General features: G+C 39.5%; 1 protein-coding gene across 1 annotated transcript; it reads right to left on the reverse strand.

Annotated features, from left to right (window-relative positions):
* Positions 1 to 122: 122 nt before the first annotated feature.
* xkr7a (XK related 7a) lies at positions 123 to 16217 on the reverse strand. The gene is made up of 3 exons (XM_082146098.1): positions 15676 to 16217; positions 6531 to 6730; positions 123 to 2764 (listed from the first exon to the last, which is right to left on the reverse strand). Exons 1-3 carry the CDS (start codon positions 16191 to 16193, stop codon positions 1800 to 1802), a joined length of 1683 nt encoding a protein of 560 aa, XP_082002224.1. The 5' UTR covers positions 16194 to 16217; the 3' UTR covers positions 123 to 1799.
* Positions 16218 to 16869: the final 652 nt, after the last annotated feature.

Below are 16869 nucleotides of genomic sequence, written 5' to 3' on the forward strand. Positions count from 1 at the left end.
GCTTTACTTATTTGTGAAATGAGTGCTTGAATGAAAAACACTTTTCATGTGTAGATTGTGATGCTATCTTAAAATGGCAGGCAAAACAAAAGACACTCTTTCAGCTGATGCTTTGGTCAGGTCAGTAAACACACAATTTTGCTTGCTTTATTGTCCAAATAAAACACATGGCTGAAAATCGACATCCTTTTTTACAGTCGACAGCAACAGTCTTTCAGGTGCAGTGTAAGGCTTGACGTCTTTCAGCGTGTCTATGGTAAAATCCAGCATTAACCAGAGTGAACGAGTATGATCCACATTGATAAAGGACAGCATACAGAGGCTGTGTTGAGGTGTTCCAGCTAGCACAAAAATGGTAACACAAATGGACATACTGTACGTAATGATTATGCCAAGATGTGAAATAGTTACAATGGACTTACTGTAGCAATAACATGATATCAGTGTAAACAGCACAAATACAAGGATTATTCATCTTCTCTCTATTCAAAAGCCCAATGGTCAATCAATGCAAACTAATCTAAGGATTGATTACCAAATGTAAGAAACAACCACAGAAAAGTTATTAACCGAATTTAAATGTTAAATAAAATTAGATAAAGAGACGGATACTGCATGGATTTGTTCATAGGCATACAACATTTTCAAATTCACTATTCAAACATTTATGAGTATTATTGCACCAAATTATGTAAATGGCATGGGATGGCATAATCATAACGCTGATAACTTTTCATTAACCCATAACAAGAACAATTTTGAAACATATGCTATATGATTTTCTTCAACTGTCATATAGGTACTTTAATATTTGAAATCTTTGTTAGTTTAGACGTGTTTGAAATACTGCGGTATTACCATATTACAGGCATATAAACCAGCTTGATCAGGGTTCTTTGTCCTTGAGATGAACATTCATTCAATCCTTTTTAAAGGTGCACTCAGCCATTTTTCAGGATCAGACCAATTATTTCCATCATGACAGATATGTCCTTGGAGAACATTTAAAAAAAAATCAGTGATATACAATTTTTCACTTGAAAAGTAAGCAGAAATGTCCACTGAAAAGAGACCTTGATAATTGTAAAAAAACAAAAAAAAACATAGTCTTTGTTGCAAGCAATGTATGATCCCTGTTCTTGAAGGCAACAATTCTGTGCTTAATAAAAATCCTCATGATGTTATCAGAAGCTCAACCCTTCCATCTTTTTTTAAAGACTCAAAATGTTTTCATAAATCCACCAATGTTTTAAACATTAGCTGCTGAAGAAGGGTGAAATGCACCTTTTAGATGCTGAATAGCCAAACGTAAGAAAGTCGATTAAGGCCTTTAATGAGAAAACTCACTAGTTGTACTTGTACCTATTACAACCTCAATAGCCAACAAACTGTGACCAAGTGGATTCAGTAATTGTGGTTTACAGCAGCTGCCACAAGAGATTTAAAAACACCCAGAATGGTTTGAAACTGTGTTTAGGATGTGTTTAAGCACCATTGCTGTTAATGTACCACACTGATGTGTGATTTTATTCATGATACATTTACCGTGGCCTCACTGCTTTTTCATAAACTTGCTCGAAACGGACCCCAGCCTAGCCTCCTAACCCAATAACCTGTGGTAATGTCTAATGTCACCACAGGGTGGCTCTTATCTAGACACTAATGCATAATGTTCCTCCACAGACGAGTCAATAAGAGTTCATGTGGAGATCTGACAAAATCCACCAAATAAAGCTGGAGAGAACTGACTTTTTTTTTGCACGCTAATACATTACATCTTTTTAGAAGGTATGAACGTTTCAGACTGTCGTCTCATATTCCATCACTTCCTTGGGTGTGCCTAGACATCGGTACTGGATCCTCGGTGTGACCGGAGCAGCATCTTCCAGAACCAAAATGGTTTTGCGTAGCCTGCGGTCAATGAAGTGGGCGTCCCAGGCTGGGTACTGCTTTCTGGGAAGGTCGATACGAACTACCGGCCCCTCTGTCCTTGGGGTGAGGCGAGGCGCGGCGTTTCGTGAGGCCTTAAGGGTCCGCATTTTAAACACATCGCCAATGTCGTCTCTCTGTACTGACTCTCCTCCTTTAGTCCTCTGCAGAGTCCTCGGCGGGCTGCTCACCGCATCCAGAGGAGGAACGGAGGTGGGCGACGAGATACAAGGATCTGAAACAGCCCCCACCTGGACGCCACAACACCCAAAATAGGCTCCAGACACAGGGCCGTCAGGGTGCAACAGGCAGTAGTAGACAAACATAAAAAATGTGCCCAGAGCGTAGCTACAGGCCACTACACACACCACCACCACAGCGTAAAAGTCCGAAGTGCGCGGGCTGCGGTATATGTACCACACGGCAGTGAGGGCCACGTTTTCGCCCAGCACTATGAGGCTGTAGAGCAGAAGCCGGCACCGAGTTGGGCCTTCACGGACGCTGAACCAGCAGAATATGTACACGATGCCCACCATCATGTTGTAGATGATTTCCTCCCACTTGGACATGCAGAAGTCCGTCTCACCTTGGATGATCCAGAAGGTCATGGCGCACCAGTGGGCCACGATGAAAATCCCGAAGTAGAGCTGGAAGATGGAAACGAAGAGGGCGAAGGCCATGGCGCGGGCTCCCACTGTGAACAGGTGCCACAGCATGTGCGCCACCACTGATTTATATGACATGGGAAGCTTGTCGTCACGAGAGTCCCGTAATGCCTTCTGATAAGACGCCATCATCCAGCTCAGATACACCAGAGAGGCTGACGCACACAGACCTGGATCAAATGAAGCACAACGAGAGAGAAAATGGAAAGAAATGAGTCAATTAATGAGGTACATTAATTAAAATCAATTACACTGCCAGAAAATAGTAAGAATTGGATTGTTGGATAATGGTGTTTGCAGTGTATTAGGACGGATGCCTTAAAAGGATAGTTCACCTTAAAAATGTAAATTCTGTCAATCTACTCACCCTTATGTTGTACCAAACCTGTATGTGTTTCTTCTGTTGAACTAAAAAGAAGATATTTTGAAGAATGTTGGTAACCAAACAGTGGAGAGTAGTAGAGTCTGGTTATCAACATTCTTCAAAATATCTTCTTTTTAGTTCAACAGAAGAAAGAAACTCATACAGGTTTGAAACAACTTGAGGGTGAGCAAATGATGACAAAATGTTCATTTTTGGGTGAACTATCCTTTTAAGAAGCTACTTGCTACTGGTTAACACTACATTGTCTATAAAGCATATTTATCAACAGGATTTGAAGAGTTATATCTGTTTTACTGCTTTTTATATTTGTATTGTTCACTGTAATCTTCTTATTGTGTTTTTTTAGGTAGACAATTTTAAGATCTGTCCAGGGACAACGGATGAAAAATAACCTTTTGGCTAATTCTGGTGCATTTGCAGCAATGCTAATTAATGTACACTGTCCCTGTCAAATAAATAAATAAATAAATATTTTTTGTAAAAAAAAGAAACATTTTATATTTTCACTGTACTAAAGCCAAAATTAATAAAAATATTATGTGGACAATATTTATTTTCTATTAATATTATAGCGTATCTTTTTTTTTAGCTTACACTTATAATAATGTTAGATATCTGACCTATTAAAAAACAGATTTGGCTTGATTTCCTACTGTTGAAACATGGGCTGCCAAAAGAAGGCCCATTATTTTTTATTGCTTTAAACTCTTATTTCTACCAGAAAGACTCGGGAGATAAAATGATATAACAAGTGTAAATTTATTAATAGCTCAGCAAGCATCATTTTATAAAGTCTTTGGCGTAGGCCCCATCCTTAGCAAGCAATGCGAGGGTAACGGAATCTGCAAATCCCGCCTGAAGATGAAGGCAGGGGCGCAGCCGACCCCCTGGAGGTAAAGGAAGGGACCATCCTGGTGGTGGTGGGGAGGATGGAGGGAAAGGACCATCTTGGAGGTGGTTGGGGAGGATGGAAGTAATTGGCGCCGTCAGTATCTGCGAACTCAGACGAATGTAAGTACCATTCTTTTATACTGAGAGTGTTAACACATGATTGGTTAGAAGTGAGTTAATACATGACGCGCTGATTGAGTCTTCCTGGCAGAACTTAACGCTAAGCTTACATTTATATGTAAAAAAATTCGCACCATTTCTCTTTTTATTTATCCTAAGGAATTTTAGAAGATACATCAGTGCAAAGCCAATACTTGAGCAGTAAAATACTTCAAATTAATTTCAAATCAAAACCTACACCAATGTATAAAATGAGTCTGTATATAAGGAATGACAGTACACCCCACCATTATTCTCCCCCCAAAAAAATAAAAAAATTCTGTTGAGTGCTGTAGGCTCTCTGGAAACTCTCATGAATATTTAATCAGGTTCCTGTCTGGCCATTCATCAGCTCACCCGTTTAGTCAGGAGCAGTCAAAACGGAAAATCTCTCCTAATCAGCAAAAACATAATCATTAGCTAGTTCTCCAGCCGTCTCACATTGCACCGGATATGATTATGAGCGATTATGACAGACCCAGCAAAGCACCTAAATCATAATATCAGTCTGGAAAAGTGCAGGTCAGGACAGACCAAGATGAAACGCTCTTGCACTGATGCCTGTATTCTCTACACCGCTGACTGTAAGGTGGAAGAGTGCCCTGGCCATCTCCTGAGAACTGGATATGCTCACATATTGGCTCTCCTCTGGGTCATTTTTATCCTTCTGGAAAAAGATGCCTTCAGCAGCCTGAATAAATGTAATATGAGCAGGGCTGCCACATTTTAATACTGCACCTCTCTAACTTTTATTCACAAAGGCATTGAAAGAAAGAAGATCACGTCAAATGATAGCTTTTAAACAAAAATTACATCCTGTAGTTAACTAGCTCTGGGCTTTCTTTAAAAGTCACAGTTTGTGCTTTGACATTTGGATAAAATTCCTCAGGGAATATCTGACAGTGGCTACAATTGTTCCCATGGAGCTGAACCAATACAACAGCGAGCTCTCACAGCTCTGTAATCAAAGGCACCTGTCAGGTGGGTTTATAGCTATCCCGTGTCCTGTTCCCTCCTTACAGAGCCAAAGATAGACTGGAGCAATGAAACTACAATTAGATTATTTTAATGTCCCCATTACTATATGATGACGCTGGTGTGAACATCTAAAGAGGTAATATTCTAAATGATCATTTGATTACTGTCATTTTCATGTTAAATTATATATCTCTTTAATATTACTCATTGCAAATTTGGAGTGTGCTCTTCCAGGAGACAATGAAACAAATTCTGGATAGTTTAATCATTAATGAAACTGCTTAAAGATTCATCTGATAAAATGGTCAGTCTCATGCACAATGACCTAATATGTATAACCCATTGACTTCCATATTCAGTAACACTTATCGCATCCTCAGTAATTTTCCAGCTAATTTGCAGTTGGATTGAAATGAGATACTATGCAAACGCACGCTGTGAAATTGCACTCAGATCCTTAATGATGGCCAAATTAATTTCTAAAACAATAATGTGTCACATTTAAATTAGATGCAACGCAGAAATCACACTGCAAGAAGGCATTGACTCAAACCAGTGAGCTGGTGTAAAACAATATGACAGATGTTATAGTCTGTGCTTCCGACAGAACGCCAACAGCGTGTTTACTGACCGTCTCATGTATACCACTCTCAAAAATCACCAGTCAGAATCTGATTGGTTGGCTTTATGCAAATTCTGGGAGTAAAGGCACGTAGGTTTTTTCCATCAATATTCCTGGAGAAGTGGAGTAAAGGATTTTGAAGAAGAGTTAATCTATGGATTTATAAGTTTGTGGAATCAAAGATATTTAATAAATTATATATTTAATGAATAAAAAAATGCATCACAGTTTTCACAAATATATTAAGCAGCGCAACTGTTTTCAACATTGATAATAACAAGAAATGTTTCTTGAGCAGCAAATCAGTATTAGAATGATTTCTGAAGGATAATGTGACACTGAAGACTGGAGTAATGATTCAGCTTTACCATCACAGGAATAAATTATATTATAAAATATATTCAAATAGAAAATAGTTGTGTAATAGTGTAATACAATTTCACAATATTACTATTTTTACTGTATTTTTTATCAAAATAAATGCAGCCGTGGTGAATTCTTCTTTCTCAATTATTTTCTTCTTCTTAATTCTCAATTCTTACCGACTCTACATTTTTGAATAGTGTACAGTATGTCTGAAAAAATATCAAATCAGTACTTCTAAATATTGAGCTGGTATAAATTCTAATCATGAATCTCAATATACTGCCACGCCATTATTTGAATGATTTTTGCTTCCATGATGGTCTATATTAGATAGCCTTGCCCATAAACAGCACCTATAGGCAGTTCATAATTTGCAATTTGGGGCAGACTTTCTGTCATAGTCAAATGTCTGGCTACCCGAGACTACTGATGAAATATGAATATAATGAATATGACCCAGACAAATAGAGCAAGCCCAACTATTTCTAGCATACTTGGAATGAAGCGGTTTTAATCATAGCTGTCATCAACTTACCCTGCAAAGGGAGGACCTCGCCAGTCTGGACCATAATGCTGAGTTGCAGAACGAGCTGAGGTGCGCTCTTCAGGAAGGTTTCCAGCAACCCCAGCATGCTGATGTCAGCGTTCTCGAACATCGTACGCCAGTAGAAGTGTTTGTGCTCGTGGTCCCCACGCCAGAGGCTTTGCACGCCCAGATATAAGGCATGGACATACCTGGGGTAAAAAACAGAGGATGAGACCTCTAGATCATTTCTGAACATATCATCAAAAATTGTATCAGAAAATACTAATTATTTTAAAGGGCCTCTTTTATATATATATATATATATATATATATATATATATATATATATATATATATATATATATATATATATATATATATATTTTTTTTCTTCCCAGCAAGCAATAGCCGTCATTTCACCGTCTAGGTTTCCTATAGGCCCGATATAGTCCGGCTATGAGTAACCCACTTCTAACCAAAATAACCTTGAATTTGGTTACATGTCATTTTTGCCAAAATAACTTGCAAAATGTATGAGATTCCATCATGTAAGCAAAGTAAACAGTGATTACAAGGTGTTTGTTCATTTCTTTACTCATATCATTTCTTTGTTATCTAATTGATGACTAGTCTATTCTTGGGCTATTTAGACGTCTATTCAATTTTGTCTTGTTTTAGCATAGATGTCTGGGCTGTGTTTGGATGGCTATTAGATGTCTTTTCAACGCAAAATTGCTTGCTGGGTTTAGTGCGTAATATAGCTGTTTGTGCATGTAAACAATCTGCAAAGTTACAAAGCACAAAGTCCATGCCAAAAGTCCAATCATATAAAATATACTTGACTTACAGCCAAGTTCACAAGACTATAGGTTTCAGAAGGGTGCTGGAAAGAGTTTACGTCACAAAAGTGTGGACTCGTGAGGGTTTAGGGCTCCATTTGGGACAGGGCATGTGTTTTTCAGCGCGAGGGCGGGACAATTTGTCACTCACATGAGATCACAGCAATAGCAAACCACAACAATTTAACCATACAATCAATTCCTGATTGTCAAAATCCCGTTGTATATTTTTTCTTGTTCAAGAAGACATTTACGCCACGACAGGGAAGAAAAATCTATCGCAACTTCCATTTCATGCCGACTATAAAAAAAGCTTTTAGGCTAAACGAGTGTAAAGAAGTGCAGCAGCAATGTACAGTAGGCTATGTACGTTTTTTTTTTTTTACTTTAAATTATGTAAATCAATTCTAGAAGACCCGGAAAATAAAATTATGGACTTGTAAATGTCCATAAATGGCCACTTTAATGCATCTTGAATGATAGAACCATTTGGAAATTGGTAATTCCATAGTTACCTCAATGCCAGTCTGCAGACTTTGTAAAGAACTGGAGTCTGCCTATAATGTGACTGCAACCAGCTGATAAAGGCAGTACACTGGTCTGGGCAGACTGCCAGTCCACTATAGAGTGCTCCAGCATGTCATTTTCTGTCCTCAGCACCACGGTCTACAGGCTGTTGTGAGACACACCAAGGTCGCTCTTCAGATTACACAGATGTCAGAGAGCATGTTTTCACGGGAGGGATCACTGTCTCTTACATTCCTACCTTCAAATTTCCTGATTTACGACCCCAGAACTCCAGTGTTTATCCTGTGAGATGAATATAAGCGCCAGAGGAAGCTTTCCTCTACGAAAGAGAGCGCCTTTTGGGAGATATGAAGCAAAAACTGCAGCTGTGCATTCGAAACATATTTATGTGTGCCCCTTGAAAAATCTCCCTTTCACTGGACTTCATTTGTTTCTTTTGACAGGAAGTGCCATGTTATTTCAGTCTGTCTCAAGGGTAGCGAGAGTAATAGGAGTGTTCGCAGGATGTCAGGAGATTGGCAGAATGAATCACCCTGACTTGATGAGGTCTATAAAATTGCTCCACATCCTTCACACAACTTGCTGTGCAAAGAAAAAAAAGCCTCTAAAAGAAAAATCAAGCAATAGAGAGCCTGGGAGAATGGCTGTCAGCGAGCGAGTCTCAAATTTGACAAGAAACACAGTCTTTCTTTTTCTGAATAAAGGGTGTGTTTTCAATGACACAGAAAAGCTCTCTTCGCTTGTAAAATTCAGCCCTTTGATTCCCTGAAAATTCGGCACACCGGATGCTATCAGACAAAATCAAACATTGAACCTTAACTATGCAACTGTTTTATTTTATTTTTCAAGAAAATTGAGAAAAGGTTAACAAACAGGCAGCTCTATGGCTGAGAAAACATCTCACAAACAGCCATCATTGGCAAGCAATGCATCAGTATCCATGGTGACGACTGACAAACATTGCAGCTGACAAGCTTGGCACATTACTTAACATAACCCAATTTGAGACAATCATCTGTTAAATCTGCGTTTCGCATGAAGACTCGGCATGTCTTCCTCTGAAAAGGACTTTCTATTAGAAAAGCCACCTTGATTATGTTGCTGTCCACTTGCCATTAAACTACTTCTGAATTCAACAATATTCAGACCAGCCAACTTACCTACACAGTTACTCAGATTGCACAGCTAGCCAATCAGCCCTCAGCTATTAAGTCCAAAGACTGGGTTCCAGTAAGTCAGTTAAATACTGGATTTACCCCCTCCCCTCCTGCTAAATTTAACCCTTGAGAATGGCAGCAGAAAGAAAGAAAGACAGAAAGAAAGAGGGGAAACAAAAGAAAATCAATGTTGAATGTTCTATATCAGATTTCCAGCTGGCTTTCAGACTGTCATTATTTTTATTGAATAGTAAAACCCTGCTGAGGTGGTTATGAAGACACTGGATCATGTCATCATGCAACAGAATTAGGAAGATGAAAGTGCTTTCTAGCCCTATTTCCTGTTGTCATATACAGTACATTTCTTTCTTTGTTTGCTGTGATTTTTTGTGATCTTTTTATTTGCCCCTCCAGGCCCTTGTGAAATTTGAATCATAAATAAACTACGTTTTTCAGGTACAGTATGTTTATTAAACATGTATACATTTATTTAACATCTTTTGTTGTTTGATTAACTTTAAAGGTACACTGTGTAGTTTTTCAAGTATTTTATTAGCCAAAATCAATGTCTTTATTCATAAATATGTCCTTGTTGGTGTAAAATTACCTCTGCCAATGATCTGACTTATCCTCGTAAGCGAAGAATTTCTTATCTTTATTTACATTGGACGGGTAAGTCCAAGGAGGCTTCCATGTCGTTCCGCCATTTTGAAAAACTATAATATCAGAGAGGGACAAAAAGCACTAGCCTACCTCAACGCTAAAACACTAAAAATAGAGCTGAAATACGGTCACCCTGGACAAACTACTAGCCAGAGAGAAAGCAAAAAAGAAAGCAGAAAGCATCACTCCTTAAATTAATGTTTAATATCCGTATTGTTTAAACATTAGCCTACTTTACAAACATATTCAATAACTGAATCATTTAATGTATTCAATGACCGTATAACTATGCACTTAATATTGAGCATATGCAAAAAAATATGACACTGAAAATTAAGTGAAGACCTCTGCTGATCAACGGTTGAAGGCTCTCTCATCTCCAGAAAATGTTTTTATGTTGAGTTCCAAAAAAGCAGTTCAGACATAAAGGAATAAACATGATGCATTATTTAAAGCTTGATATTTTGTCTCTACATTATAGACAGAATCCCATCAGTAGCCTACTTTCATTGCATTGCTCATGCATTGCTCAACCCTTCATATCAGACATACCTTCAAACAATCACAAACCTAAATCACACTAAAACACACACTGCCTACAGCTTCCTGCAGTTTATCAAACGTATCCACAGCTTAAGTTTTATTAGGTTCCTTTTCTCGTCACAGTTAATCCCAGTGCACCCTCTCTCAGGAATATGTCTCAAATAGGCATTAAGCTGTTTGGCCAACAGCAACAGACATCCCCTGGCTATCTCTGCTCTTGAATGTGTCCTCCTCAGTCCTCCTTGGCGGGGTTTTACTTTGATATCCATGGGGTGAATTAATCACGCAGGGCTTGCAAATTTTCTCATTGTCACAGATGAGACGGTTTAAAAAATTGGTGTTTTTCGCCTTCCTTCTTGCTGCCTGACTTACACTTTACTTCTGTTTGAGTCCCAGCTGAAAATGTCTCATGTATTTTTAGATCTTTTGAAAGAGAACAAGAATTTTAAGCACACTCTTGGCATGCTCAATAGGGCACCACATCTGAAGAAAAAAAGTCTTCCACTGATGGAGCGATTCACTCAGTGTGTGCAATAATAATAATCAACCCCCAACCTGCCAGAAAGGATCCTGTCCAAACAGGATGTTGACTCATGTTAGTAATAAAGAAATTTAACAGTAACTATTATATAGTGTGAACAATTGGGGCATTTGTGGCCTAATGGTTTGAGAGTCGGACTTGTAACCTGAAGGTCGGCAGGACCTTGAGCATGGCACCTAACCAACCCAAACGCTCCCCGGGCGCCAAAGTGAATGGCTGCTCACTGCTCCAAGTGTGTGTCTACGGTTTGCAGTGTGTGTGTGTGTGTGTGTGTGTGTTCAGTACTCACTGCTCCTAATGTGTGTGCACTAACTTGGATAGGTTAAATGCAGAGGACAAATTCAAAGTATGGGTTACTATACTTGGCCTTCACGTCACTTTACTTCGCTTCACTTCATGTCACTTCACTTCACTTCACTTCACTTCACTTCACTTCACTTCACTTCACTTGGCATGGGTAAACACATCAATTTTACAATTAATCACAAACTTAAAGGGATACTCCACTTTTTTTTGGAAATAGGCTCATTTTACAACTCCCCCAGAGTTAAACAGTTGAGTTTTACCGTTTTCGAATCCATTCAGCCGATCTCCGGGTCTGGGGGTCCCACTTTTAGCATAGCTTAGCATAATGAATTGAACCGGACAAGACCATTAGCATCTCTCTCAAAAAAATGAACAAAGAGTTTCGATATTTTTCCTATTTAAAACTTGACTCTTTTGTAGTTACATCGTGTACTAAGACCGACGGAAAATGAAAAGTTGCGATTTTCTAGGCTGATATGGCTAGGAACTATACTCTCATTCCTGCGTAATAATCAAGAACTTTGCTGCAGTACCATGAGTCCAGCAGGCGTAATGATATGACGCAGCGCCTGAAAATAGTCCCCAGCTCAGTAGCCTATTATCAGGCGGCATGCGCTGCGTCATATCATTACGCCTGCTTCACCCATGGTACGGCAGCAAAGTTTCTTGATTATTACGCAGGAATGAGAGTATAGTTCCTAGCCATATCTGCCTAGAAAATCGCAACTTTTCATTTTCCGTCGGTCTTAGTACACGATGCAACTACAGAAGAGTCAAGTTTTAAATAGGAAAAATATCGAAACTCTTTGTTCATTTTTTTGAGAGAGATGCTAATGGTCTTGTCCGGTTCAATTCATTATGCTAAGCTATGCTAATAGTGGGACCCCCAGACCCGGAGATCGGCTGAATGGATTCGAAAACGGTAAAACTCAACTGTTTAACTCTGGGGGAGTTGTAAAATGAGCCTATTTCCAAAAAAAGTGGAGTATCCCTTTAATTTGAATCTCGATATTGATTCTTAAAATTACAAGATCAAACTTAGGGTACGTTTACATGACAACAATATATTAAAAACGAAAAAGTTTATCCTTTGCTTTTTTTACGTACAGACAAATTTTTTTGACGTATTGTCAAAACGATCCCCGTTCACATGGATCCTTGAAAACAACTAAAAACGCTGAAAAAATTATGTTTTCAGGCCAGTAATTGGTGACGCCACTTTGTAAAGAAACACTACGCTCCTATAGACTGAACACATAATACGCATGTGCATGACGACACCGTTTTCACGAATTCGCGTTTTTGTAGTTTAAAACAAAACAATAATGGAATCATTTTCAAAAACTTGCACTTGATTCATGTTTTCAGGCCTCCAAAACGCTGTTGCCGTGTAAATGAACAGCCAAACCACATAAAAAAATTCTGTAAGCGCGTAGTGTCGTGTAAACCCTTATTCTCCTTGTGTTTGCAGTCCTGTGCCAGTTCGTTGTCGTACATTCCTTGTGTCCTGATCCCTGAAGCCATGTCTTGTCCTGCTACCAAGTGTTGTCCTGCCAAGTCAAGTTGACCGGTCCTGTTTCACGAGGTAGTTTTTGTTTTATTTTTTATAACAAATAAAAGCCCATTTCTCTTTGAGTCCTCACCTCATCCCTCACCCCAACCTTGACAGAGCTTCGCCTAATAACAAAGTGCAAACAGAGAAGTCAACAAATTACTCTTGTGTTCCTTTTTTATTAGTGAGCCAATAACATACAGTACAGCGTATGTAGTCCCATTCATGAATAGATGACTATTAAGAGCCGATTCGTTTTAGTGAACCAAATACAGCAGAAGCATACAGTCCGATTCACAAACAAATTACTCTTACGAGCCGGTTCTTTTAATGAATCATTCAGAAAGATTCAGGAGCTACCGGTGAATCAGTGCTTAACTGAATGAACATGTATCCATTAGAGCATCAATATCACCAAGTTATCATTACTTTCAGTTTCATTACTTTTCACCAATTATGCTAATACAATATAGAGATTTTCTTAAATATGGAATATTGCATTATTTCAAATAAATGTTCATGTTTTATGTTTTAATAAAAACGGTCAAGATTATATCAAACTCATTCATTTTTAGGTTCAACAAACACTTCTGAAAAGTCATTTCTCTCAACAAAGCCTGTGTAAAGGTGTCTTTTCTTCTCCAATGGTGGTGACTGATCCTGATTGATCCTGCTCATCTAATGCTGCAGGGAACATGGAATCGAAAACCGTCTTTGAACGTGTTCAGTGAACCAGGTCAGAGTACTCAGAGGGGACTCTCAAATAGGGCACACTTTTTTACACAACGCTTAGAAAATGTGAGATACAGAGAAAATTTATATTTTATTACACATCATTTAGTCTTATCATTATTTTATTTCTGATGTAATTACAAGCCATGAGGAGAAATTCCTTTATAATGGCTCATTTTCATATCAAACAGCCAAGTTTTCTCATATTATTCTCTCTCTCTCAATCATTCTCTCAAAGATGCACCTCTATTTTTACATCTGCTCCTCACCTGTTCTTTCTTTGCAACAGTGCACAACTCTCTCCCTCTCTGGCTGTCTGCTGCAGGTAAGGACATGTAAACACTACAGCTATAATCCCTGTAATGCAGAGATGTGACAAGCTCAGTGCCGGTGGCAGCTTTAATGGCATTACTGCTAATTCCAATCAAACAAAGACAGAGCCTGGAAAGCTCTGCTCGGAAGCTTTTAAGCAAAGACTCAGTCAGAGAGTATTGGTGAAAGGTGAAGAACAGAAATAAATCCATGTGGGTTTACTGCAGGTCAAACAGAGGTAACGTGAAAATGGCAAAATGTACTTCTTAAAAGGTGCTATTCTTAGCAATACTGATAGAAAGCGACAAAAAGAGAGCTGAAGATATTTCATTAGACATCAGCTTGCAGTGCCAATGATGTGTTTTTTTCTGAAAATATTTCATTATATATTAATGGGAATGTAGCTCAGGCTTAGGCTCAAATTCTCAAGGCTAATTAGTGAATAAAATGGGATAATGGTTAGTTTTATTCAAATGAGATGAAAATTATTTGCTGGCTGGCTGACTGGCTTGTTTTGAATTACAAATATCCACATTCTCTTTCTGAAAACTGTTTATTATGGTAAATATGCTATCAGAAAAAAGAGGGGGGAAAAAAGGTCAGGAGGAAACGAATGAGTGACAGACAGAGAATGACACAGACGGCATGAGAAGGACAGCGCATGTGTTGTGACAGAAGCATAAATGAAGCTTGATGGAAATGACCGGCAGCTTTGTGATATCAATGGCAGCAAACATCATTAACCCTGCGTTTCCCTGCAGGTCAGCCGGCGGCAGTGTCCAGTCACACACAAGCTCAGTCCTGTCACTGCTGATCAGCACAGGCATTGAAAGACAGGCACATCACCGCCTCTGTGTTTACAACCACAATTACACGGCACTCACTCACTACACATGCCTCTAATATGTGTGGGGGTGTTTCTATTGATTTATATGTGAGTGGATTAAACTTTTGGACGGGATTGTGGGCTGCAAATTTTCTTCTCTGCATTATTATGGAAATTGCTTTGTGCGTTGCAGCTCACTGTCTGTCAGCAATCAAGACCCTTAGCACTTGCACATTCTGCTCATGGCAATCGCACCGAGCGAAAAGAGAGTGAGGAAGTGAAATCTAATGTCTAACTGTGTTTCTTGAGCTCATAGAAAATCATCATCTTTATGGCTTTATGGCAACTTTTAGGTAAAATCTGAGCCAAATAAAAACACTGCAGACCCCATCAAGCACAAAAAAACATTTCTCATTCATCATAAACCACTAGCATTGGTATAAGTAATATGAAAAAGAAAAAAGAAAACTCTTTTGCACTGCTCTAAAGACAAAAGGATTTTAGAGTGTGTGCATAAGGAGATTTCTGGTGGACAGATTGAATGAGTGGATGAGTGGAGGAGTCTCTCCGGGAGATTATTGACCCAGAAGCTCATGAGAGGTGGAGGAGGAAGAGGAGGAGGAGCCTACAACCAAATGGCTTGGCGATAATGATGAACTGGCATGGAACAACAGGAAATACAAGGAGGATCCCTTTTCCACACTATGACTGCAGGACATTCATTGGCAATGCAAACTAACAGCATTGAGGTTGAATACTTACCGTATAACTGCACCGTATAACCGTATAACCACATATGTTGCACAAGTTCTATTGTCTTTTCCACATTACAATTATATTAGTGGACACTGACATTTGTTTTCCAGGTTGATTCTTATATTTGGTCCATTTATATCCAAGCATGTGCTTTCAAAGATTAAAGCAATAAATATTGACTGCATAAAAGTTGTCCCTAATATTTTCTTTAAATAGGCCTTACGGTCTTAAGAGCTTCAGCTCTGAATGCCTCTAGATGTGGGTGTGGATTTGTTGTAGAGAGGGCAAGTCAGGGGAACGCACAGGATGACAGAACAATATGATGCTGAATGAACTGCTGATGTGACACGTTAAAGGAATCTACTATTTGATCATATTGAGATCTATACACTCACGTACCTCCAGACCTGTGCCAGCTGAAGAACGTGCACGATGCTTTGGAAGAGCCACACACAGGCTCTGCAGCAGCTCTGAGCGTTGCTCCGGGTTCCGGTGACCGCAGCGGAGCGGCCAGCGCCCCGCTGATCGCTGTCCTTGGTGCTGAAGTGGCTCTCCGCATTGGACGCCGCTACCAATGCAGCCGCAGCCGTGCCGCTCCCGCTGGCGTCCGAGTAATCGTAGGCGAACCATCGGAAGCTGAGCACCTGCACCACCACAGACGGAATGATGATAAAAATGAGTGTCAGAGCGAACCACAAGTAGTTCCGACTGAGATAGTATTCGGCAGCCAGCCACAGGTCTGAAGCACCGTCCGAGAAAAAGACCAAGAGGGCGCAGAGGGTCCAGCAGCAGTCCAGGAGCGAATACTCCTTCCCGACGGGACGCCACTGTGGCGAGCGCTTCTCCAGCCCGGGGAGGCACGTCGGCGGAATGTCATTCTGCAAAGAAACGGCTGTACCGTCTGATTTCGCGGCCATGTTTGTTGTAGAAAAGAGAGTAGATGAAAAGGAGAGACGGGCGTGTGGGTGGGAGGGGGTCGTGTGTCTGTGTGGGAGGGAGAAAAGAGGGCTGGGACTGGGACGAAAACGCTTCTCGTCATTCCTGCTTGAACATCTAGCTCCTGTTTTTCCACATGAAAGCAATTTATCACGGCAGTCGATGCCAGTAACATGACATGACAGTGGGTTTGCACGTGTTTAGTTTTTGTTCACAATCCTATAATGTGATATAGCTATGATGAATAAAACAGCGATAGGTGGATGCCATCCATCCTCGCGGCCTGAGACTAAAGGTGCCTTTGCACTCCTGATTCATTCAATTTAGCGCCTGTATGTCGTTGTCTCAGGCTGGATAAGTTTACGGAAATATAGTAAGGTAGCCTATATTAAACAGTTCATACCCAAATTATGTAACAGGCACAACAATTATGTCCATGCTTTATTGCTACGCTAAATGCAGCCTACTGTACATCATTGCATCATATAACATTGAAACAAATTAGTTCAGTGGCATCATGCATCAGCCTAAGTTATTTAATTAACACTATTTATATATTTTATATTACACAAAATATCCTAAATATGGGGTGGGACTGGTTTGATTATATGTAGCAAAAATATATAATAGTATTATGCTTTTTACAAGCGCCTGCTA

The sequence above is a fragment of the Leuciscus leuciscus genome (assembly GCF_965113295.1).
Source record: "Leuciscus leuciscus genome assembly, chromosome: 18".
Lineage (NCBI taxonomy): Eukaryota > Metazoa > Chordata > Actinopteri > Cypriniformes > Leuciscidae > Leuciscus > Leuciscus leuciscus.

Excerpts from the sequence above, each read along its gene's own strand:
- xkr7a (XM_082146098.1), bottom strand. The coding sequence starts at position 16,193 with ATGGCCGCGAAATCAGACGGTACAGCCGTTTCTTTGCAGAATGACATT. Across the intron at positions 6,731-15,675 it reads CAGCTGGCACAGGTCTGGAG|GTATGTCCATGCCTTATATC; the intron begins GTACGTGAGTGT and ends TTTTTACCCCAG. Across the intron at positions 2,765-6,530 it reads CGAGGTCCTCCCTTTGCAGG|GTCTGTGTGCGTCAGCCTCT; the intron begins GTAAGTTGATGA and ends CATTTGATCCAG.